This window comes from Ixodes scapularis, unplaced genomic scaffold (genome assembly GCF_016920785.2).
Source record: "Ixodes scapularis isolate PalLabHiFi unplaced genomic scaffold, ASM1692078v2 PGA_scaffold6__148_contigs__length_123643588, whole genome shotgun sequence".
NCBI lineage: Eukaryota > Metazoa > Arthropoda > Arachnida > Ixodida > Ixodidae > Ixodes > Ixodes scapularis.
In genome coordinates this window covers 85,169,449-85,193,864 of record NW_024609881.1, presented here as the reverse complement: position 1 = coordinate 85,193,864, position 24,416 = coordinate 85,169,449, and the positions used below count along the sequence as shown (strand labels likewise).

Sequence of the window (24,416 nt, the reverse complement as noted above, 5' to 3'; positions counted from 1 at the left end):
AAACGAGAGCGCGCGGGTGTCGCCAGACCGCAGAGCCCTGGAGCCTCAATCGGGACAGTTTGCGAGAAAGTCGGCGAGAAATCTGGCAGCCGTGATTGGCCAACGCCGCACTCGACCTTGGCGCCGGCCAATCAGAGGCGCCGGATTTCTCGCCGACTTTTTCGCCAAGGGTCCAAATTAGGGCCCCTGACTGGAATGATTAGTGGATAAACGCAAAGTTCTGCGGAGCACGAGTTCGTCTGCTTCTTTTGCAGGGGTTGTGGTGACGTCAGAGCACCGAGCTGTGATTGGCTCTGACTGGAAGAATAGTGGGTAGACCTCAAGACAGCTAATTTTGAGGTCTATCCACTATCCTTCGATCAGAACCAATCAGAGCTCGGCGTTCTGATGTCACCACAACCCTTGCGGAAGAAGCAGACGAACTTGCGGTCCGTATAGCTGCCTTCGGATCTACTCACTATTCGAACGCGTTCGAATGCGCACGCCGAACACCGGACGCCGGCGTGCGGCGTTTGAATACGTTCAAAGGGTGACTTGAGATAAAGGTGGCTATACTTTGTTTCACATCAAAGTCCAGACACAGCCGTCGCTACTAGCTGATGGGACCAATTAGAGAGGATCAAAAGCGCACCAGTATATGGTGTCCGTCATGTTTTTGTACGTGTTCTATAGTCGCTGAAGCAATCATAAACAAGAAAAGGCCTAGTGACTTGCGCATTTGACGCTGCTGGTTGCTTGATTGGTCTTATTACCTCGTAGCGTTGGCTGCGTCTGGACTTAAGCTGCAACGAAGTATAGCTTTGCCTTTACCCCCTAATCGATCCAACCAGAGCTCGGCGTTCTGGCACCCCCGCGCGCTTTCGTCTTCTTCTTTTTCACAGTTTCTACCAATATACAAACGACAAAAGCGACATTTTGTCCCCCGTAAACTGAGCCAGAAAAATCGGTGCCTACAACCAGCAGCAAGCTGAAATGATCAGCACATGTGTATGATTACCAGACAGTTCTACGCTGGGAAATTTCGAGAAATTTCAAAACACATCTAAGTGGTGCCAACTTTCCGTTTTCTTTTTTTTTTTTTTTTTTTTTTTTTAGAGAAAAACGTGGATAGATAATGTTCCGAGTAAGCTTCGAACCAGGACAACACCGACCTAGAGGGCGCTGCAGCGAAGGGGCCCCAAAAAAACGTGAGCACAGCAAAGTCCACGCTTCGGCGGTGTGGTCGCCGAAACTGCGCTGCTATTTCAGCCTATGGATGAAACGGCACTGCGAGCATGTGATCGTGACTACGCAGAGATCAGCTTAAGATAAAAGACATTCGAAAAGCAGTGCTCGAAATTCATCGGAAATTGGTCGGAAAATGAGAGTTCACCAGTAATAGGCGAACGTGCATGACAGGAACACAGCTGGCGCATCGCGCCAAACGTGCCCCATTACTGCAAGCCCGGCACTTTTCTCGCACGTGGATATACACCTTTCCTAAAAACACTCGACCCCAGGGGCAACAAACCGTTTTCGAGCCCAGTCACTGAGTTTGAGGCTAGATTCGCACCGGCGTCCCTCCTAAACCTAACCGAGTGGACTGTGATTTCAATAGGCGCAGCCTGCGTAGGCGCAGTTTCAAACGCTGCTGGCGGCTAAATTCTCTTCTTTTCCCGCTAGATTTTGTGTTTCATTGTACATGTATTTTCCTGAGGACATTGAGAAAAGACTGTGCCACATTAAAAAAAACAAAAAAAAGCAAAAAAAAAAACCTGTAAACTATTTTTCTTGTGTACGCGCGCGACAGAACGAATGCGGCTGAAATGTATAGTTCTAGTTTTTTTGTTCTTTTTTCTTAGGATAAGTTTTGACGGCGCCGCGGGATTCGCCGCATGTGAAACGACAAAGCGCTTTGCTGTCAAAAATAAATTGCAACAGAAGAGGGCCGAAAGGCACGCATTTTTCACTCTCACAAATAACGTGTTTACCGATGGACAGGACACGGACATACAATTGAGGAAGTGTGAACATTCGAACAATATATCGTACGTACCACACGATGCAGCGTTATCCGAAAAGAATTTATTTGAGAAAGATCTCAAATAACACAGTCACAGTCGACGACAGTCACATCTTGACGATCGGACAGAATCCGAGATGACTTCGTTTTGGGGCACGTTTTGGGGAGAGCTTCCTTTTTTCACAACCGCACCAAGGCAAAGAAGAAACGCGATTGACCCTTTTCTCACCCCAACCCGCACAACTATTTTTGGAGATGACTGAGGATTCCACGCGGATTATCTCTGGGAGGGGGGAGAACAATGTTCGCAAAATCGCGTCGTTCGATGTACTTCACCTCCTTCGTTTCCCGTGAATGTCGAGCATTAAAGCTTGAATGGCAGGCACTTACCAGCCTTATTTCTCACAGTAGAAGATAACACAAAAAGGGTACGCAGCACGCATTAAAAAAAAATTAAGTGGAAACTTTCAAGAGGGGCGGGAAAACGTCGAATGCAAAACCGGAAAAACGTAGGTAGAGAACCGCGCTGAGCGGGTCTTCACAGTCCCAGAGAGTGGCAGAAAATTTCTAGCTGATAGAGGGCGCGAGAGTCGCACCAGCCGCATCAGCATCAACAACATGGCGGCGGCCTAGGAGCGATCTTTGGAAAGGCGTATAGATGGCGCCAAAAACAAGGAGGCCTCGGGGGCCTGCGTGCACACTTCATACAAAAAACAGTCTGTAGACACTGTCTGTGAATGTTTCTTGTATACATATATATTAATAAGTATTTATTCATTTGTTTAATTTCTTATTTATTTATCACCAGCGTTTGAAAACACAAAAAACCTTTGCCAAATAAAAAAAAAAGAAAGTATACGTCCTTCGAATATATTTAGGAGCATATAAGCACTCTTAGTGTTATACAAAATACTCTTCTGGCTTTTTTTTAGTTTTTACGAGCACGAATATTGAAGCGACACAGCGGACAAAGTGGCACTCAGTTTTACAGAACTAAAAAGTCAGCACCCGGCATGCAAGTCACATGCCTTCGTTGCTTCCAGATTTCTGGCCAAAGACAAGGCTGGGAAACAGCCAACAGACGCTTGTTTTGCTTCGATTAGGTCGTTTTCGACTGTCCACTTTCACCGCAAACCGGTTGATTGTTTTGTGTTGTTGTTTTCTTAACGATATCGGGTAGTTGCGAGTAATGCGAGCACGAACGCGTCGTAATGGCTCCTCAATTGAGGCGCCATCACGAACGTTCCCCGTCGATCTAGTAGCTGCCGGAAGTCGGTTCTCCAGCAAACAAATAAGTGGGCTCGCGTCTCTGCGACGCCTATAAGAAAGAATCAGAGCTAATAGATCAGCAAAGACGTGGTCGTAAAGGGGTAAGTGAATAATTGGTCAACGCCATTGAGCCGAACACTGATGTTGTTGTTTTCTGACTGACGTGGAGCAGACTAAAGATTTATATTCGAACAACAATCCGACCGTTGGGGCACCCGATAACGATCTAGCAACCATTGTTGCGTAAGCGCGAGGCACATTTTACTTCCTGTTAGTGACAGCAGACTGCGCAGGTGACCCTGCAGGATACAGTGCACACGCGCATCGATTAATTGCTTAATTGGCTTCCGCAAGAGCGGTCCATCATGCGCACTGGAACCTTCTTTTTTTTTTCAATAATGAACGCCATCTAGTGGCTGCTTTGCCAATTATCGGAGTCCGCCAATGTTGCTTGACGGTGGTTTTGAAAATGGTCCATATATCGACACCTATAGACCGACTGTGGAACGGATCCTGTGCATGCGCTTAAACTCAGAACGCCAACACTCTAAAAGGAGTTTGCGACTTCATATTCCTCTAGAACAATGAGACAGCCAATCAGGACGGATAGCAGAAGGGTCACAGTGAATGGCCAGGCTCGCAGCGCGATTAGACTAAAAAATGCGTTGTGCGACGGGGCAATGAGCATGACGTTTAAATTTCCTCATTGACGCTGCGGAGACCGCATTTCTTGTATATCTACCGTACTATTCCGGAAATACCCCCTCCCAAAAGATAGCCCAGCCTTACGGTTTTGACGTAATTTGATTTTCTTTCTTTTTAACACCGACAGATCACTTACCTTTAGTAATTTGCAGTGCCCTGCCCGAAATGGAGGCAGTTAGCTACGGCCGGGAGAAGTAGAAAAACTGCATACAGGGAGGACAGTCGGCTATGTTCCAATGCCCCTCCATTTGAAAACAAATTTAACAGATCACAACAAATATATATATATTTATTTGCCTCTCTTGCACACCGAAGTTAGCCCACCCCTCATTTTCGCCCAATTTGGTTTCGGTTTTAGGTGGGCCATCTCTCGGGATGTCACATCCTATTCTAAGCTTTGTTATTCATTGGAATCCTTCCACGATTTGCCGCGATTAATTGTTTTCCCTGCTCTAAAAAAAAGCTATTTTTTTTTTAATGTACGGCGTTTGGTTTCGTGTTTCCCCGCGGGCTCCGAAAACTCAGCTGGGACACTGTCTCTACGTAGTATATCTAGCGCTGCACTGGCAGGTCGTCGAAGCGAAGTGGCAGTGATCAAGCGTCCGTGGTTACGGAATCGGTAAAATTCGGAACACGATACTGTTTTATGGCACCCAATCGTACTCCGGAAAATTGCTGGAGTGGCCAACAAGCTGTTTTTCGGTGTCCCGCCAAGCAACATTGAGCGTTTGCTGTGACGAGGCTTAGGCTATGTGGCGCAAGCTACCGCCCGTAACAAATAGTATAGCTATTAACATCCATTCATTCATCCATCCATCCATCCATCCGTCCATCCAAGACCCAAGCATCCTGTTTTTATTCCACAGCTGACTTGTATGGTACTCACTACAAGTGAGTACCATATTATTTGTAATCGATTATTTTTTGGAGTAGTTTTCTAATCATTTGAATATATGTATTAGGTAGTAATCACAACAGTAATATTTTGTAAGCACTATAATTACTTATAACCGTTATTTTTTTCCCCTACAATTTCTAATGCCGACCTTTGTTCGCTCAAGTGTTTTACCATGAAAGTTTCGATTCAAGTCTCCCTCAGGAGACTTGGTTAATCCCTCAGTATTGTGGAATTAAGACGATAGGTACTTTATAATACGGTGATTATAATCCAGTGTTGGACAGTAGGCAAGACCCGTTTTCAAACCGGCAGAAAACTGTTGTTTTGGAACTCTGAAGTAATCTGGAAGGTAACGGTTACTTTTTCAAGAAACGGCCAATTACTTTGCTTCTTAAGTGATAAAGTAATTTGATTGAACGCTTTTTACGCGAGTGTAATTATAATTGTAATTCATTACTTTTTTTTGGGTAACGTGATTGCGGCATTAGCCGGCTAGAACACCGGAGAACGAGTCACAAAGTATGAAGCATGAACATTGTGAGCATAGTATTCCGTGTTTTCGGTATTTACGTACAAAGCCCCAACATTAACCCACGAGCCGGTTTTATCTAGTTCGAGGAAACCCTAAACACCCCAAATTAAGTTGTCTGTGTTTAAGAAAAACTAAAGCTCCACGAAAACAAATCTTTATCAACAGCACTATTTTGTGGGACTCAGAATACAGTGCACACTGAACTTTCCGCGGGTCTGCTTCCTTCATGGGGAACCACACACCAGGGCCGGTTTTCTGAGAAATGCGGTTATCTCTCCCGGAGGTTTAAATCACCCGCAGGAGGAATTTTGAGGTCACGTGACTGATCAGTATCGCGGTTTGTTTATCAATGCTGGTATTTCTCCCGGCGATTAACTCACGCACAGGATGAATTTTGAGCTCGCGCCACTAACTCCTTGAGGAGGAGAAAGTAAAGGTGCCGAGCATTCCAGCCAAATGGCTGCCGTCAGTATATCCTCGCTTCGAAAATTAAAGTTCGATTTTGCGCGCAAAAGAAAAGACGATGAGACTTGAAATGTAACTGGAAAAGCTCCTGATAATCGAGAATTAAAGAAAACAACAGGCTTAAGACTTACGAAGTGTTGTGCGAATATTCGAAATTTCGAATAGTAGTGTCAAATAATGCGCTATTCGATATTCGCTTCGAGATGAACTGCGATATGCGTGTTTTTCGAAGTGTTGATTGCGGCGTGTTAGCCCCGTTGAGTGCGCTTCTTGCCGACCACAGGTGCATTGTGGAGGAGCAACACCCGCTAAAGCCAGCATTGCGGTTGTAGCTTCTCCGCAGTGCACCGGTGCTCGGCAAGAAGCGCACTCGATAGGGTAACCCGCCGCGGTCAACACTTGGGAAAGTATGAATAACCCAATTGCGGGCTTGCGACGAAAGCGCACTTTTAAAGCCGGATAGTGCACGCGCGCGCCTGGTGTATTTAAAACGAAACAAACTTTGTGGATGTTGATATCTGGGTTGCAGTATTATTTTCAAAATTAAACTGTGGCTGTTATGCAGGAGTACTTGTTAGGCAGAGATGCCCTGGCAACCTGCAATCATCATTCGTGGTTCTTTTTTTTTTGTTAATTGATATTGAAGAAAGAATATTTGCATATAACAAGGTTCGGAAATTCACTCAATCAGGTACAGCTGGGCATCTTTATCGGTTTAATTTTACGTCAAATCCGCCGTTTACTTGCCATCCCAACATAAAACTTTCAGAAGTCACAGTCCATAAATATAGTGAAAAAATTGTAAGGGTGCAGGCGAGCTGGTGGAAGTTAACCATAGTTTTGTTTAACCCGAGACTGGGGTATTTCGGAAAAGGGACAAGAAGAAAAGAGGCCACAAGGAGGCGACGTCTCAAGACGTCGCCTCCTTGTGGTCTCTTTTCTTCTCGTCCCTTTTCCGAAATACCCCAGTCTCGGGTTAAACAAAACCATAAATATAGTTAGATTAAAATTAGCTTATAAATGGACAAGTGCAAGCTTGGGAACAACTGTCACGAGTCTAGCTGTTTGTTTTTCTTTTTCTTCTTTTTTTTAAGCATGGTGCAACAATAGTGAAAGGCTTGGATAAACTATTCAATATTCGCTTCGACAATATTCGACCAAAGCCACTATTTGCTTCGCATTCACTTCGAACTCAAAATCCACCCTTCGCACATGACTAGACTTACGTTTGCTGAGAGGAATCGGCTGGAACGTATACGCACTTTCTCCCCGCGGGGTCGGTCACGTGACCCCAAAATCCCTCTTGCGCGTGAGCTAACCGCCAGGAGGAATGGGATATCCGCATCGATCAGCAAACCGGTCCATGGTGTCGACTCTTTCTTTTATCGGTACCGAGACAATACTCAAGTATTCAGGTCAAGCGCATGTTCCCTGGAGGTTCGAAGATCCCGCGTCCGTGCCCTGTTTTCGTCGATATAAACCCCGATAAACGTCAATGTTTTTTAAATATTGTGCATATTGATACCGATAAACACCGAATATCCGGTATATAAGTCGAAACAAGGTACCGATAAACCCCGGAAACAGTGAACCGCAATTATAAGCCACGCGCTGCGTTTCGCTGTCAGTGACTATTCGGAGAGCAAGTCGTCTGTTTCTTGCGCAGAAGTTGCAGTGACGTCAGAACGATGCCCAGCCCTGATTGGCTTCGATTGGGACGATAGGGGGTAGACCTCAATGCCAGGTGCCTCGAGGTCTACCCACTACTTTTTTTTTCTCGATCAGCTAATAAGAGCTCGGCGTTCTGACATCATCGCAACCCCTAACCAACAAGCAGACGAACTTTCGCTCTGCATAGTGTAGATATCGTGGATCCACGCGTCCCATCGATAAGAGGAAGTCGAAAGAATGGGGTTAACCGGTCCGCGAGCCCGTCTTTCTAAGCACGATTTATGGTAAAGAAAAATCAAAGACGAAATAACCAACGCTACACTTCCGCTACGGCCTTAATGTGCACACAATCGAGCGAGGGCGGGGCGGATAATCTGTAATCTTGCCTTACCCACGGCCGAGCAGATGTCGCAGGAGCCTGGAGAAGCTGAATGCTTCGAATATGTTTAGAGCAGACTGCGCCCTAAATTCGCATTCCATCTGCATGTCCCCTCGTTGCCGCGATCAGAGAAAGGTGGGGCGGTTCGGGGAAGGGGGGAAGGGGAAAGGGGGGGAGGGGGGAGAGACTATTGGGCATTTAGTGGTTCCTTATTCGTTTCGCCAATCGTCCCATTGGCGAGAAGATGGAACTGTAAGGTGCGCTTTGTCTCGGAGTTTACTCATCACAAGGCCTGTAGACCAGTGTTAGACAAAATACTCGATAAAGTATTTAAGTTAATTTACTAAATACCTGCTTCATAAAGTATTTAAAATACTACTCAAGTTACTTTCACTGTAAAGTATCTTGAGTAGAGTACAAATACTAAGAAATGTATTTCAGTTACTTTTGAAGATACTTCCACTTTGCGTAATTTCTATCGACGTCAGTGACAACGACAATTGTACAGTTGCATAAATATGATTTATCAGAATGGTTTATTAGCACGTAACAAAGAAAAACGGCAAAAAAATATTCGTAATGCTATTTTATGCAGTCCAACTATAAGGATCAGGATATTGTCACGAATGGCAAATGATGAGGCGGCGAATAACTGAAGAAACTAAACGTTAAATGGGGCGAACTTGTTCCCAAAACAAAATAGAGAAAAACTAGCGTCGCAGGCGTCGATGTCGGCGAAACAGCAGGATCGAGCGCTGGGACGAGATTGACACCGGACCGCCACGCGGAGCACCTTTTGTACCCGCGGGGGTACAAAAGGTGCTATAACTAGATCACACGACAAAGTTCTTGCACTTACGAGAATGGTAAGTTGAAAGAATGAGCAAAAGAGGAGTCCGCTCCCTGGAAACAAACTCGCAGCGCGATAAAAATTCGTTTACCGCGCTTATACGAATATGAGTGAATGGATAACAAAGAGAATTCGCATAATAGCCAAAGCACTGGTCGCACCTTCTTCAAGTAGGTTTCGCTAGGAACAGGATTTGCTTGCTCGAAAGATTGTTCACGTTTGTTCATGCCACACTCACACCACTTCATACCGAAAAACACGAAAATGGCGGAATATCAAAAATTTATTTAAGATACTGAGTGCAAGATATTCATAAATGTAAATAAAATAGAGTATCAAACGCTCACGATCAAAAAAAAGTATTTGCAAGATACCAAGACACTTCAAAAAGTATTTGAAATACAGTATCCCCAGTAGAGTATTTGAGATAGGCACAAGTCTGCTCTGGACTGAGTTCGTCTCGTTATCTGTGTCGATCGAGCGCGGGGTAGAAATTGGATACGGGTGCCGCGTCAGCTTTTTCTGATGGCATTCGTGCGCAATTGCTGCATCGCTGATTGAGTACGAGCCACCGCCGAAGGTTGACGCAGTTATCGGATAGATCAGCCGAGTGCTGCGTCATAACCGCACACGAATCATTTACGTTGTTGTTGTCCCCATAGGTTTAGTTATCAACATAGCCGCCAGGGGCGCCACGGTTGAATCTCCTCTCCGACCAGGCAAGGAAGCTTGGTTCGACAGGTGGCGCCATCCTATGCGGACGTTTTGTAACTCCGGTGCGGCTTGCGGCACCGGAGTTACAAATTTGACCCACACTCGGATGTACGATTTCCCCGCCGAGCTCCGACGCAGCGCCGGTGTGCAATCGTTCGGTGGCACGGCCTGCCCAAAGTTCCTCTTTTTTTTTTTCATCACCGGCCGCGCTGACGAGCAGCCGACTGAGGCACCCCCTGTTCGCCGCCCTGAGGCCATACTCGTTACCCGAGAAAATAAACACGTTTTGCGCATAGCTGCCACGCTGTGCGAAATGGTACTCGGAATATTTGGCAGTAAGAGATCAAAGACGATGCTCGCGCGTGAAATGCTTGTGAATATATTTTAAATAACGAATAACTCACCTTAAATGCGCACGCAAGAATCTTAATTTACCAAATGAGGGGGACAATAAGTGACACTCCGTTAGAAGCCCGACCTCATTTACTGCGGTTATTAAAGTGAGCAGGAGTACAGGCGCGAAAACAAAAGCACTGCTAGCATTATAGCCACTGAGGGTATAAGAAAAGAGGGGCGTGATCAACTCGGTGCATTATTACTGTCGCTCGGCAACCAATCTGGTTGCGGCATTACTACGCCAGACGCAAAATCACCAAGCAAGAATTCGGAGCGTAATACGTCACGGGCCAAGGGTCAAGTACACAATATGCTTGCTACAGTTTTCAAACTTCTGACTAGAACACACTATGTCTCTACTGAGTTCGGAATGTGTGAAAAAGCGGCCTTTTGGAGTAATTCAGTGCGTCCGAACAAGGTCCGTGTTATTGAGATAAGTATAGTGCATCTACGTGTAGAAACAACTTTGGCGCAGTAAGTCTCGAGAGATTTTACCCGATGTACAACTTGAGATGAAATTTGAATATCTACTTTGTCGCAAAATGAACACCAAAATGTGTAACGGAAAAATATATATACTTTTTTCAATTACATGGTCCTTGGGCGCTTTTTTTTTTCATATTGACGTGAATTGGGAGTTTTGCCTATAACGTCATGAGCGAACCTTTATTCAACGAATTGTGATTTTCTGGTAAAACACCAAGCCTCTCTAGTGAACAGCAAGAAGTCGCAGTTTATTAATTTTTGGGGGGTTCAAATTTGATTAAACAAACTCCTTCTGACTCCTGCGCTTTAACTGCACTGTGTGCTCTAGGCCCCTTGTAATATTTTATGACCACATTCAGCATAGTACAGGCCCATTATGCTGCTCGCTGAAGCTCATGTTCAACATGAACCAAACCGTATTTGGTCATGCATCTCGACATTTCATTGAAACATTAGTGCTGCTTTATTAGACGCACTATTGAAACGAGTCCTATATACAACCTAATTGGTTGAAGTTTCTGCCTGCAATTCTATTTGCAACTACGGGTGCCACTTCATGGAATTCAACTTTATTGAAGACAGCTGTGCTGTACAACTTCACTGGTTGTAAATTTGACTGCGACTTTACTGGACCAAAACCTGTTATATAAACTAATTGGTTTTACCTTTTGCTGCACTTATATTGGACCTACTTTGGTTGTAACTTTCTCGGGTGCAACTTTATTGAACCCAGCACTTCTTCTATGCAACTTAATCGGTTTTAACTTTGACTGCAACTGTCCTGAACGGGATCTGGTTATACAACCTAATTTGTGTCAACGTTAGTTAAAGCTTTATTGGTTCCAAAGCTGGTCGCAGCTATGTCTGAGGCAACTTCATCGAACCAAGCCCTGCTCTGCGACTCAGCTATACTTAAAACTCGATTGCAATTTGATTTATTTCAATTTTATTGGATGCAGCCTTATTGAATCGAGTCTGGCTATACACCCGGCAAAACAAATGAAACTTGGAGGTAGCCGCCAGCGCATTGGCTGACACTTTCATAGGCGTTTAATAATACAAGGTCAGCTTCCGTCAGACAAATGATGTTGGTATAGGCATGACGCAATATTTGCCTCCGTGTCGTTTGATCTGTGCGCAGATATTGAAAGGCACGGTGGGTTTGTTTTGCAATAAATTAGGTCCTTTATTGACGAAGGAAACCAATATGATTCGTTTATATAAATGGACTAAGTCTTCTCTTGCCGAGGCCCCCCGAGAACAGTCGATCTCCAGACAGGGCGTCGTCTTCGTGCAAGTCTTATGAGTGATGGTTTCTGTAAACATAAATTGAAACACGCCTTAAAACATCGTGCTACAAGACTTCGAGTTTCAATTAGTTGTATTAAAAGTCTAGAAATCAGATGATCCTACTAACCGATTGTGACTGATTCGAACAATACCACGCTAATAATCACCACTATTTCAGATCATCTCTACCAAGATGATTCTTACTTCAAAGCGGAGATTTTGTTTCTTATTATATTAGAGTAAGCGGTTTCAAGCAGCACAGGTAAAACGAGATCACTCGTATTTGATTAAGTAAAGGCATGAGAGCAGAACATTTCTAGAAGGCAATGAATTCCCTTCGACTTAAGTTAAAGCCGACATCAACTGCAGTTCTAGATGAGAGTAATGTGAGATAGTTGGAAGCGCGAATTCTTCTCACTATTCATATAGTCTCGTCGGTCAATTAAATCTCTATATAACTAGTAATATTTCCTTGATCCCAATAGCGCTTTGGAGGGGTCTACTACAGTAGGACAACTCAGCTTAGGATATGTAAAATTCTGATGGGTGGGCTAACATTGAGTAAAGTAAGATTATGGTGAACTACGTCGGCCTCGGTAAGCTCAGACAAGACAAAGAAATATGAGATTCCGCTACGTTCTGCTAGGTGACTTTATGCATGCCAAGTTGGGATCGAAAGGAGCGATAAGATCAACGCTTTGGGCAAATCATGAAAGCATCGTACGTGAGTCTTAGTACTCACCGGGAGCTTGATACTCTAGCCCTTGTAGCCGTAGCCGCCGTAGCCGCCGTAGCCGCCATAACCTCCGTGGCCGAGAGCGACGCCGTAGCCGACGCCGTGGCCGACAGCAACTCCACCGAGAGCGACTCCGTGACCGAGACCGACGCCGTAGCCGAGGCCGCCTCCGTAGCCACCACCGTAGCCGCCGCCATAGCCGAATCCGCCACCGTAGGCGACAGCAGGAGCAGCCACAGCCACAACAGCCGGACGAGCGACGGCGACCGGAGCAGCCACAACAGCCGGACGAGCAACGGCGACGGCGACCGGGCGAGCGACAGCCACAGCGACCGGGCGGGCCACGGCGACGGGAGCGGCAACGACGGCGGGGGCGGCATAACGCAGACCGCCGAAACCAAGACCATAGCCAGCACCGTAGCCACCGCCATAGCCACCGCCGTATCCACCGCCGTAGCCGAGACCGACGGTGCGGTAGGAGGTGGAGACGCCGTGGTTCACGCTGGAACCGTAGGAAGAGGAGACGAGAGCGGGAGCCACGGCAACACCGGCGGCGGGGGAGGCGGCGAGAGCAACACCATGACCGTATCCACCGTAGCCGCCGAGGGCGAGTCCACCGCCATAGCCGCCGTAGCCTCCGACGAAGCCGGCTGACGCGGCAGAAACGAGAGCGAGAAGGCCGAGCTACAAGATGGGAAAGAAAATATTAGTCGGTTGGGATATACGCTAATGCTGTCAACAGTATATCTGCTGCCACGGTTTCATCTAATCTGTTTTCCAAAGAACCGAACTTCGTTAAATGAAGTTAACCATATTCCTAGTGCGATGGAGCCCTAGGTGAGAATTCTTGGAGCCTAAAAAGGAAAAGTTCCCCCGAAGCAAACAGGACAGCTGAAGCACCATCCCAAAGCCAGGTATTTTAAAGATGGTCTGCGGAATAACCCTCTTAGCGAACAAGCTTTGGAAATCTCAGAATGCCGCAAGCAGTTGCCGTCTAGAGCCCCAATCAACCAGTGAGCCAGGCCACAAGAGCCAGAAGTTGTTTCTTGTTAGCTTCTCTCTGTCAGCTAACATCATGGTATCCAGAAGTACAGCTTAAAGTCCGTACGAACGATGATCTTAATAGAGAATTGTTCCATACGGCTTAACTCCTCGCACAACACAGTTCTTAACCATTCCCGAACAAAGCGGGCGTTACCAGAAGGCCCAGAGTGTCTTACGTATCCTCGCGTCATCCTCGCACAAGACTCTCCGGACAACTTCCGTTATACAAGCCCATCTCCCTGAGGTACTCACAAGAGCGTTCATGGTGTACTGCGGTTGGGGTGTACTGTAGTCAAACTACTCGACAGAAAGAACTAGTGACTGCACTGACCAGGCCGCCGCCTTATATACCCGAAAAACGAAGCACGCCATTCTTTTACCGGCCCAGCGTCCAGAAGCGGCCAGCCAATGATCTGGCAGAGGGGGATAGCCCCGCTAAGGCCATCGGTGCCTTTGGGCGTGCCACCCCATGGCTTCCTCCTCTTTGCCGGCTGGCGAGCCAAGGTCGTCTCTGCCGCCGCCGCCGTGTTATCCCTGCCCTCGTGGACACGGCGTGCCCCAGCCCTCTTCAGTCTGTTTAATTGCCACGAGAAGAGGAAGTGCGCCCCACCGTCTCCGCGTGCCCGAGTTATGCAGCGCACGCAGGAACGGGTTTACCAACGGTCAAAGCGGCCGGGCCTTTCTCTAATGGTGGGGCCCCTCCAGATCAATATCGTTCCATCACGGTGCCGGGGTGTCACTACTCTCCGCTTTTACCGTGACTTGAGATAGAGTGAACGCTACGGCTTCTTCCAGCCAATCAAAGCGACGGAGGCGAAACACGTGACAGCCTTTACCAAAGGTACAGGCGCGAGAGCGTAACGCATGCAGTTGGAGAAAGGTGAAAGGGGAACCCCTTTCTTGTGTGCCCCAGACGTCGCTTTTGTGCTCCTTGGAGATTAAACCTGTGGCTCAAAAATTTGCTTAAAAGCTGCTTTCGCTTCTTTCCCACCCGTGGCTTCGACAGCACTGCGCGCGACTAGTTAGATAGGGACATAGTCCGGTGTCTCCCTACGACGCGCTGATTGGCCGACCGGGACCGTCGCCTTCGCCGTTTACCAAGTTACCGTGGGACGAAGAGTCTCCGCTTTCAAGGCGCTTTGGCGCTTTCTCTTTCGGCGAGGGAGGGAGGGTAATGAAGCAATGGTGAGGGTGCCCACGGGGAGGGAGATACGCTGGGCAAGGGCCGGTGTAGCCGTTTAGACCTGCCAGCCGCGTGTGTGAGGGGCCGCTCCCTTCGCCGTATTCGAGAGAACGGGCGGAGGTGATCTCATTTCGATCGGGGTGGCTGCGACTTCGCTGCCGTGAGAAGGTATACCCGGTAGCAGACGCGCTGCCGGCGTCTACCGTGCTAACAGCGCTTCTTTGAGGACTGCCGAGCTGGCGCTTGGCTCGTGTCGATTGGCGCGAACAGTGTGTGTAATGCTCGGGTGTAACAAAACGTACGTATAATCTCGTTGGTTTCACCAACGGCTCACCGTTGGTTTATCAGTCGCAACGCTGCAGCTTGATCGTGTACAAGCGACGCGTACCTCCTGCGAAGCAAACTCAAATTAGGCGTTCGTGTTCATAGTCGCAGACAGGATGAAAGCCACAGGAAGGTTCTTCAGTCCTTCAACCTACAGCGCGAGCTTTCTACTTTTTGATAACGCCACGGCGTCTGGTGAGCCTTTAATGCGCACGCGCAGCCAAAAACACGACGGAAGGCAAGGAGCGCCTGCTAGAATCCAGGCATCTGAAGGAGACGCCCTGTCGTACTTTTCTCATCTGTGACTGTACGGAGCGCAACTTGGTCTGCTTTTTGCTCCGGGGTTGTGGTGACGTCAGAACGCCGAGCTCTAATTGGCTCCGATACAAAGGATAGGGAGTAGACCTCAAGGCTAGCTGCCTCGAGGTCTACCAGCTATCCTGCCAATCAAAGCCAATCAGAACTTGGCACTCCGACGTCACAACAAACGCTGCGCAAGAAGCAGACGAACGTGCGTTCCACATTGACATCGTAAAGTCGGTTTGCCTCTAAGTATGACGACACTGACTTACACACTAGATGAGAAATTTTGCCAAGGACTGCTGGTCTGAGGTCTTTAATGTGCACCACACGGTTCTGATTACACGAACGCACGACAATATACGATGCTCATCCAGGTGGAAACGGACGTGGAGTGGGGCGCGATCCTTTCGCTCCACATGGTCCGAGTTGGGGTGCGCTAAGACACTCGGCCACCGAACACCCTTGTACACCCGTTCACGTTGACCCCGTGTATTTCAGTGTACACGCTCAGCGGCACCCTGCACGATGACGCAGGTCTTTCCCACACCTGACCCTTCGGTTCCGGTGGTTTCTGGCAGGTAAATGAGATCAACAATCATAGAACAATATTCGGTCGTGCTTTGCTTGGTCGGAAGCGGAAAGCTAGGGCAAAACGTTTCGTAGACATGAACGAAGACGACTCGCCTTTCTGGTAGCTACTACGGCTTTTTCCTTAGATCAGGCATGCCCATTGCATTCAGCTACGCGTACTTTTTGGACGACTGCCAGGTTGGCCCGCATGCCGCAAGGTTCGTTTGATCGATTCGCAGCGAAAAAGAGAAACAAGAGTCTCGTAAATGGAGCACTAGCATAATTAGAAGGAGCCAAGCACATTAGAGGCAATGTTACGCCAATAACTCGCTGGCGTTGCGTCAGTGTCGCTGCCGTACGTAATTGTGTTCTCGTTAAACTTTATTCTTTTCCAAAGCTTTCGTGAGTGAGGTATCTTTAAATATTGATCCCATTGAGGGTGGAAACATATACAACGCGATAAGTGAGATACATACCGCAATGTAGCGCTTTGAAAAATATTTCAAAATCATTTTTTTTTTTGGGTCCCTTTTCAATTCAAAACTTTACTCGAAGGACCTTTCGAAACCTCAAACCATCTATCGAATTTCCCACGAAATGATACAAAGAGCACTCAACAAGTTATTTATCCTACTTAAAAACTTGCCTACCAATGGAACAAAGCTTGCTTTTTCTTTTACTTTTCACTGTAAGCACCGACAAACCGCGCAAGCCCGATTCCCTGAATTCGCACGTTCACTCAAAGGGTTCGTCTCCTTGCATCAACAATCGCAGCTTAGACACAAGTTACACATACGATTCTAATCAACTTACCTGACGCATGAGCCTCCCCTGCTGTCCGTGTCTGGCGTGTTTTTGTGTGTCCCTTGTCTCCCTTCGCGTTCACATGCCAAGGTGCTTAACCAACAGGCTCTCCTAATTCTATCTACGAAAAATAACGTTTTTCTGAAGGAAGGGTAAACGATTCGGTGGCCAAAAAAGACGAGTCGACGGTCACAAAGCGGTGGTCTTTGTGGTAGTGGGGAGAAAACCTAATATTCTAATTTTCGATCGCGCAGCAAACAAATATTTTATTCTTTCCGCCAACAAATCAGACTTCTGGCGACGAGAGCAATCGTCCACGGTTGTTTCATGGTCTTTACAGTCAACCATTAAATAGGTTGCTGTTGGTAACCTATTGGTTACCATCCTAACTTTGTTGGTAACCTATTTAATCAACCATTAAATAGGTTACGAACAAGGCATACTTGACATGTCCGCCAACAATGTTTGTTGATTGCCATTCTGGTGCAAGCGAAACCGAAAACGAAAGAAGCTATATACACTTTTTCTTGTTTTCCTTGTAAAAATTGTTCACAATAAAAAAAAAATATCATTGCAGCCCTTTTCTGTCTTCCCTCACAAAATTTTTGCACGATATATTACGTCATTGCGTCGTCTGGTGACGTGTCCACCTCACGTGGTTACCGTCCGCTAAATCTATGACGTCACATCCGGGTAGGTTCGCTAAATTTAGCGAATGACGTCACTTCCGTCTCACTATTTCCAGCTGGTCCTTTCCGGCACAGCCGGGCCTATGACGTATTTTATGTGAAAATATCAGATTCACGTACGCTGGTTCGCATTTACACATAGAGGGTACCAGGAAGGTTAGGCAACGTCAGTATAACGTCGGATTAACCGAAGGTGACCGTGTGCAATCGTCCCCACGATATTCCCACGACCATTGCTGGCACCGCAGACATCGATTCATGGAGGACAAAGCTCTTTAGTTTGTATTACATAAATCTTCCGCCTTTCAAACTTTTTTTTTTTAACTTTGTTGGTTTGTGCTCGCGGTTTTGCCAAAGCGTAATTCAGACACAGCGGGGTCGGATAAAAGCGAATGCTCCGCGCATGAAGTGCGATTATACGAACGCGACAAAATGAATGTATGTGCAAGTTATTGCCGTCCTGTTAATCTCAAACGACACTGCGCTCCCATACTTCCGCCTCCTGACAACCTCGCGTTGAATAGATTTACATTGAAACTAGTTTAACCCTGCTTCCTATTTGTTGCCTTTATTTAAAACTTCGTCGTTCCCGTGCTCGCTGCGAAAGATTAGTTGTGCTCGTGGGGCGAAACCTCATGAATCTATTTAGTTAAAGTAACTAGTCTGTTTTCCATAATTACATTTTGGCGAGTTGGGCGTTTACGGAGGTCATTTTGTGCTTTGTGTGGTTAGTGCTTTTGCTAAACTTGTTTGCATTTCGGTAGCTTATATCTCCGGAACCTTTTTTGTTCTCGTGGCCCATTTCCGTTCGAATTCGGAGCTATAAATCGATACTTCGTTCAGCTATAGGGAGAGAAACTGAAGGAGAGGAAGATATAAGAGCGTGCAAATGACGCTAGAACGCCGTGCTCTGATTGGAAGGATTAGGGGGTAGACGCAAAGGCTAGCTACTTTTGTCTCCACACACTGTCCTCTTTCAATCAGAGCCAACAAAGGCGTCGTCTGCTCGTCGCGTAGGGTTTAGCGCTTAGCTGCATTAAGTTTATGATATTTCAAATCCCCATTCAATAAAGGCCGACAAATATAAAGAGAGACAGAGAGAGAACGAGAGACAGAGAGGTAGCATGACTTTCCGGCGTTAGGTGGATACTGAAACCATGCGATGGACCATGTTCAAAACTCGGTTCAAAACAACGCTGTCGGTCGCCATGTTGAGTGCGAGCCCGGAGTTAAGCGCCTACCGACGGAACGATTTATTGGAAGTATACGCCAAACGCTGACGTCACACTCGTTTCAAATAAATACGAAGAGTGCACTACCTAAATGTTGTGGCCATGTGTAATTCGTGCACTTACATCTAGATGGTCGCGTACATACTTTTGTGGAGGGTTTATTGCGACGAAATAAGGAGTGGGCGTGAAGGTGCTTAAAATCCGCAAGAATATACCACAGAGCCGTTTTATAGGTAGCATTCCTGAAAGCCCACGGTTCATATTACTGACGTATAGAATCAATGTAGCGTTGCACGAACATTCATATCTTTGAGTAGTATTTTGGAATAATACGAGCTGCGGCCGCCTCACGAGGGCGCGCGCTCGGCAACCTCGGCAGTAGCGAAACATGGCCGTCCAAGCAAGTACACCGCAGACGAACTAAGCTATACTCTGTTTCACCTTGTGTTGTACCGCAGGAAAGGCTAAAAGCGCGAGCTCCTTGCTCTAGGGCACATCTCGGCGGCACAAGCTCTCGTGCACTATGGACAGCTGCCAACGCTATCAGCTCGCTCTTCTAGCCTTCGCTGCGGTACAACATAAGGTGAAACTGAGTATAGGGAGCGGAACAGTGACACTCATGCTGCCTATTCACAACTCACAAGACGTCCTTTGGTGTCTAAGAATTTTTTTTTTTTGCCGATAACTGCGAAACTTGAGATGATACAGATCGATGTTTACCTTTCAGTAACATTTTCTTTAAAAATAAAGCCGTGTATATACTGCAAGAACATGAGACAAACTGCATGCGTCATTGGTTTTGATTTTTCTTAATTCAACAGTAAAGCTAGAATATTTGAGCCTAGCAAGAAGTTATATAAATCACCTGAGTTGGGTATGACCAGGCATCTGTTTAAGATTATTTTTGGCAAATATCGCGCCTTATCACTTCCACGTTGTCCTTTAAATATTCGGAGTCACAATCAATAAGCCGTAGTTTATGACAAACTTAACTGGGCTTTAGCAGGGAAAAACCGTTGACGAGTTCAGCTAGATCTTAATTTAATTAGGAAATCACAATTACTACCCATATGATGACTTTGTATCGTTATAGATCCATGTCTTCACGCAAAATGGCTCCGATGAGCACAACGTGTCTGTTCTCTCGTCTAAGAAGTTCACGGGCTTTAACTCCGTCATAAACAACGTACACAAAACGTTTAATTTCGTGCTCAATATTCAAATATTCTAAATGTGCCTCTCCATATACAATTTTCCTTACCTTTAATTTTATATAACCTATGGTTTAGCTATATTTCATTCCGCACGAAGCAACCCACTAGTTAATGCACCATGCACTGGTTTTCCACCGACCAACAAATACAAAACATGTAACACTAATATCGCATATACTTTTACAACCGCGCTACCCGCACGCCTTACTTCGATATCGTTGTGAAGAGAGAAAAAGCCGTTACTCGATCACGCATGCGTCGCTTGCGCAGATGGCGCCGTTGTCGCGCCACGCATGACGCAATCAGAGCTAAATCTGACCTCGCGCGCGGCGATCACAAAGGTTTAGCTCGGCAGTACGTTTGTCGACCCGAGCGGGAGTGGTCGCCTTTGATAGAGCTGAGTCTGCTATACTAGGTATCCATCGAACTGAAACCGATGCATTTTGTTGCAGAAATATGACGCCATCCCCGGTTCGACATGGGGGTTCCAGGAATGGCGTGAAGAGACTCGGACAGCAAGACAGTGGGATGCCAATCCTCACCCACGCCATTTGAAAACGACAGAACGTGGCCATCTCCATAGGAAGAGAGCACGAATGCACGATTGCACGATTAGATGTATAAGACTCCACTATAGCTGTAACATAAGTTGAGCATGTAATCTGTGTAATGAGCGAATAAATATAAGTTGTGTATTTCGTTACGTCATTTCCGTTCCCTATACCCAAACATTCCCTGCAGCAGACACGAGACGTTACACGTATTCTGCTGCGGTTGCGTCCCCGACACAGCCTACCCGGTTTCGTATTTAAGACCACTCAAAGAAGTTTGGAGATCTCATATTACGTTGCCCTTTGTACGAGAATACCATCGTGGCTTTAACCCGAGATTGGGCAGAAGGAGGAAGAATTTCTTACAATGGGAAGAGAAAGTGACGGGGACTGACAACCTGTGTCCCTGCTACCTTTTATTCCACTGTAAAAAATTATCCCTCCTTCTGTCCCAGTTTCAGGTTAAAATCATGGTAAACTCCCAACAGCACGCCTGCGCACTGACTGTAATCTCGCTTTACGAGACTCCCTTAGACCGTTGCAGAGGGTTGAAAAGTGTATGAAGGCCATTGTGTGACATAAAGCGAAAGGTGAGAACGAAGTCCATCGTAAACCTCTCCGCAATCTTGTACACGTTACTTTAAAAAAGTAATCGATTACAATTACTATTACTATTGGCTAAAAAGTATTCGATTAGAATACTTGATTACTCGACAGCAAAAGTAATTGGACATTACTTAAAGAAGTAATCGTTACATTTCCGATTACTTTATTGTGTGAAGACTCATCTTTAGCGCTCATAACAATGAGCTACTTCCAACCTATATTTCACATTTGCAGAAGTATTGAAGAAGAAAAACTGGCTCCCTCTTCGTGGTCGTTGCACTTTCTCAATGCGGACACAAACATAGAATTCGTTTGAAGACGTTTAATGATTTGGGCGTTCGCCAGTGTGTGTGTGTGTGGGGGGGGGGGGGGGGGGGAGAGAGAGAGCTAAGGGGGTTCGCTTGAGCAAGGGTTCTCGCTCAAAGTTTGCGTCGCTCATTTTATTACTCACATGTGGATGAGCTCGCATGTCATACAAAAGAGCAGCAGCTCCAGGATTTGCAACGGATCATGTGTAGTATCCATTGGCGGAAGAGATCGCCCCGACCACTTCTCAACTCGAAACATTGCTTGTCACAAAGACCACGTAGGGGAAATGGGGAAATAGTTCAACTGCCTTTGTTATATTTTGCATCCGCTTTAGGCATTCTTCGGTTCTGGTTCTGCTACGGGCTGCGAGTAGGTACCCTAAGCAGGATTTTGTATTTTTTTTTATTTATGTGTATCTGTGCGTGAGGGGGCTAGTTTGAACGAAGGACTCACAAAGCTACATTCTGCTTCCTCAAACTTCGCCCTGAATGGCCTTTGTCACGCACTGTGGCTTCCCTGGGGCTTCACACTCCCAGTCCCAGCTCGAAAAAAAAAAAACAAAAAAAAACGGACATTTCACAGAAACTGTACATAGCAAGAGATTGACCTCGTTTCCTACAGCTCCGTAAAAATCTTTTTTTTTTTTTTCGATCGAAAAAAAAAACAAATTTTATTTTTGTCAATTCATAAAAAAAAAAAAAAAAAAAAAAACGTGTACCGGAGGGGGGGGGGGGGGGGGACAAATTGTAACGGTTACAAGTAATTTTATTACTTCGAAAAGTAATCAGATTACTCTTGTGATTACTGCCTAATAAAAGTAATCAACTGATTACGAAATTACTCCCAAAAGTAATTGATTACATGTAATTTGATTACTTGTAATGCGTACGGTACAAGTCTGCCTCTCCGTTATCTTTTTTTTTCTTTCTTTTTTTTTTTTTTTTGGGGGGGGGGGGGGAGGGGGGGTAAATTACAGGGTATCGAACCGAAACTCTTTTCGGTTAAGGTTCGGGTTACGGTTCAGAGATTTTGGTTCGGTTCGGATTCAGCTGCGGAACAGAAAAAATAGTGGTTCAAAGCTGGTTTGAACCGGTTCGTAACGGTTAAACTAGAAGTCATTTTTTTTATATTGATTGAATTGCTAATGTTTGAAGGAGTACAGAACGGATAGAAAATGAAATCGTTATGAGATTTCCCACCCGTCTACTGATATTAGAGACAGTTAAACAATAACTCTTTGTAAAACAGCAGCAATGATGAAAATCAATTATCAGAAAGACTCCTTCTATTTGTACATGACGAACTGGCCGCCTTGCGTATGTCTTTAAAAAACACTGCAGAGAAAAAGAAATACCTTTCAAACAGCCTGATTACGATTTCGCGCACCCCGAGTTGTTTTTGTTTTGATTTTCTTATAAAATAAGGTAAGTAATTAAAGCAACATTAACGGCATGAGAGACATATAGGTTTCCTGAAAAGGGGTTATCACTGTGCCTAAGAGCAACTTTTTCAGGAAGACTCAAATGAGTCTCAAACTGTTAATATTGATTTCAAAAAAAATTTCATTTTGGGGCAAAAAACATTTCGTGATGTCCAGTTTGTATTCAAGTTTTTTTTTCTTTTTTTGCAGTTCTTTTTATCAATCAATCAATCAATCAATCGTTTTATTTATGGCCTTTAAGCCAACGGCGACCCTGGACAAAAATCTGCCAGTGCTTGACGAGGTCTGGGGCCCGTCTCAAATTTGTCAGCAGACATCCATTCAAAACACTGAAGGATATTACGTGCAAGTAAAAGATACGCTGAGTAATCACTTCATGCAAACAACTTCTAACAGCATTATACAAAAAGAAAAAAATATTCGCAGAACTTGTGACAGATTGAAAAGATATACAGCTACATACAGAAGAAAATTACGCAAAACAACACAAGGCACACATACGCATAACTTCTAACAGCACTGTACAAAATGCAAAATTTAAACAAAGGTATGGGTATGCCCAAGAAATTTCACGGAACAATTCACAAGAAATGCATAAGTAATGATTTCCTTCCCATTTGATATATATCAGTATTATTATTAAGAAGATGATTAAGTAATAAAAGTAGACGATATGTAGTTGACTGGTAAGTATAGTTAGTACGAGCTCGTGGTACTATCCATTTTTCGGAAAGACGGGTGTTGAAACTACGAGGATGTTCGGAGAGCTCCGACATCTTGCATAAAAGCGAAGCATGCTCAGGAGGTGAAAAACGAAAGCTGTGCAGTAACCTGTAGTCATACATCTTATCAAGATTAATTATTTTATATTTGGCAAACAAAGGTTTGGTGTGAGCGAGATAGTGCTCATTCGCAATATAACGAAGCACCTTTTTATGAAGTAAAGTAAGGCTTTCTTTGTTTGTTTGTGTAGTTGTCCCCCAAACAAGATGGCAATAATTAATGTAAGACTGAAATAGTGAATAGTAGATTTCTAATCTCACGTTAACTGGGAAAATATTGCGGCAATGTGACATAACCCCAACCACCCTAGACAGCTTCGTAACAAGATAATTGACATGATCATTCCACACAAGGTGTTCAGAAAAAATTATTCCAAGCGTTTTATGTTGTTTCACTAACTCAATTGGTACGCTGCCTATTGTAATATTATGATTAATTGGCAGAGCCCTGCTCTTTGGTCGAAAAACTATAGCTTTAGTTTTCTGGGTGTTAATTTTAAGGCCATTGTTGTTGGACCATATAAGGAACTGGCTAAGAACATCATTTGCGTCTACGAATAATTTTTCAGCACTCGTTTCGGCGAGAAATAGGCTGGTATCATCAGCGTATATTATGTATTTTATTTGTTTGTTTATATTTACAATATCATTAATATACACATTAAATAACATTGGCCCAAGTATACTACCCTGGGGATCCCTACATCGTATGTTAAGAAAAGGCAATGTATGACCATCGATCACAACAGATTGCTTACGGTGCTCCAAAAAGGAATGTAAAAGGGACAGAGTTACACCACGTATTCCATAACAGTATAGTTTATCAAGTAGTATTTTATGGTTTATGAAATCAAATGCCTTACTAAAATGTATAAATATACCAAGGGTAAACAACCGATTTTCTATATTCTTCAAAATAATTTCTGTTTGTTGAAGCAATGCAGACTCAGTTGACTTTTCTTTGCGAAAAC

The 24,416-nt window shown here is 45.3% G+C and overlaps 2 protein-coding genes across 2 annotated transcripts; both read right to left on the bottom strand.

The window, feature by feature from the left end:
• Positions 1 to 11,532: 11,532 nt before the first annotated feature.
• LOC115331702 (cuticle protein 64-like) lies at positions 11,533 to 13,756 on the bottom strand. Its single transcript, XM_029993924.3, has 3 exons — positions 13,690 to 13,756; positions 12,400 to 13,077; positions 11,533 to 11,683 (listed from the first exon to the last, which is right to left on the bottom strand). Exons 1-2 carry the CDS (start codon positions 13,699 to 13,701, stop codon positions 12,415 to 12,417), a joined length of 675 nt encoding a protein of 224 aa, XP_029849784.1. The 5' UTR covers positions 13,702 to 13,756; the 3' UTR covers positions 11,533 to 11,683; positions 12,400 to 12,414.
• A 9,436-nt stretch (positions 13,757 to 23,192) lies between these two features.
• LOC121838393 lies at positions 23,193 to 23,739 on the bottom strand. The gene has a single exon (XM_042294624.1). It carries the CDS (start codon positions 23,737 to 23,739, stop codon positions 23,245 to 23,247), a length of 495 nt encoding a protein of 164 aa, XP_042150558.1. The 3' UTR covers positions 23,193 to 23,244.
• Between the last annotated feature and the right edge of the window lie 677 nt (positions 23,740 to 24,416).

What these genes read in the sequence shown, in the direction of transcription:
- LOC121838393 (XM_042294624.1), bottom strand. Translation starts at nt 23,739, where the DNA reads ATGTCACATTGCCGCAATATTTTCCCAGTTAACGTGAGATTAGAAATC.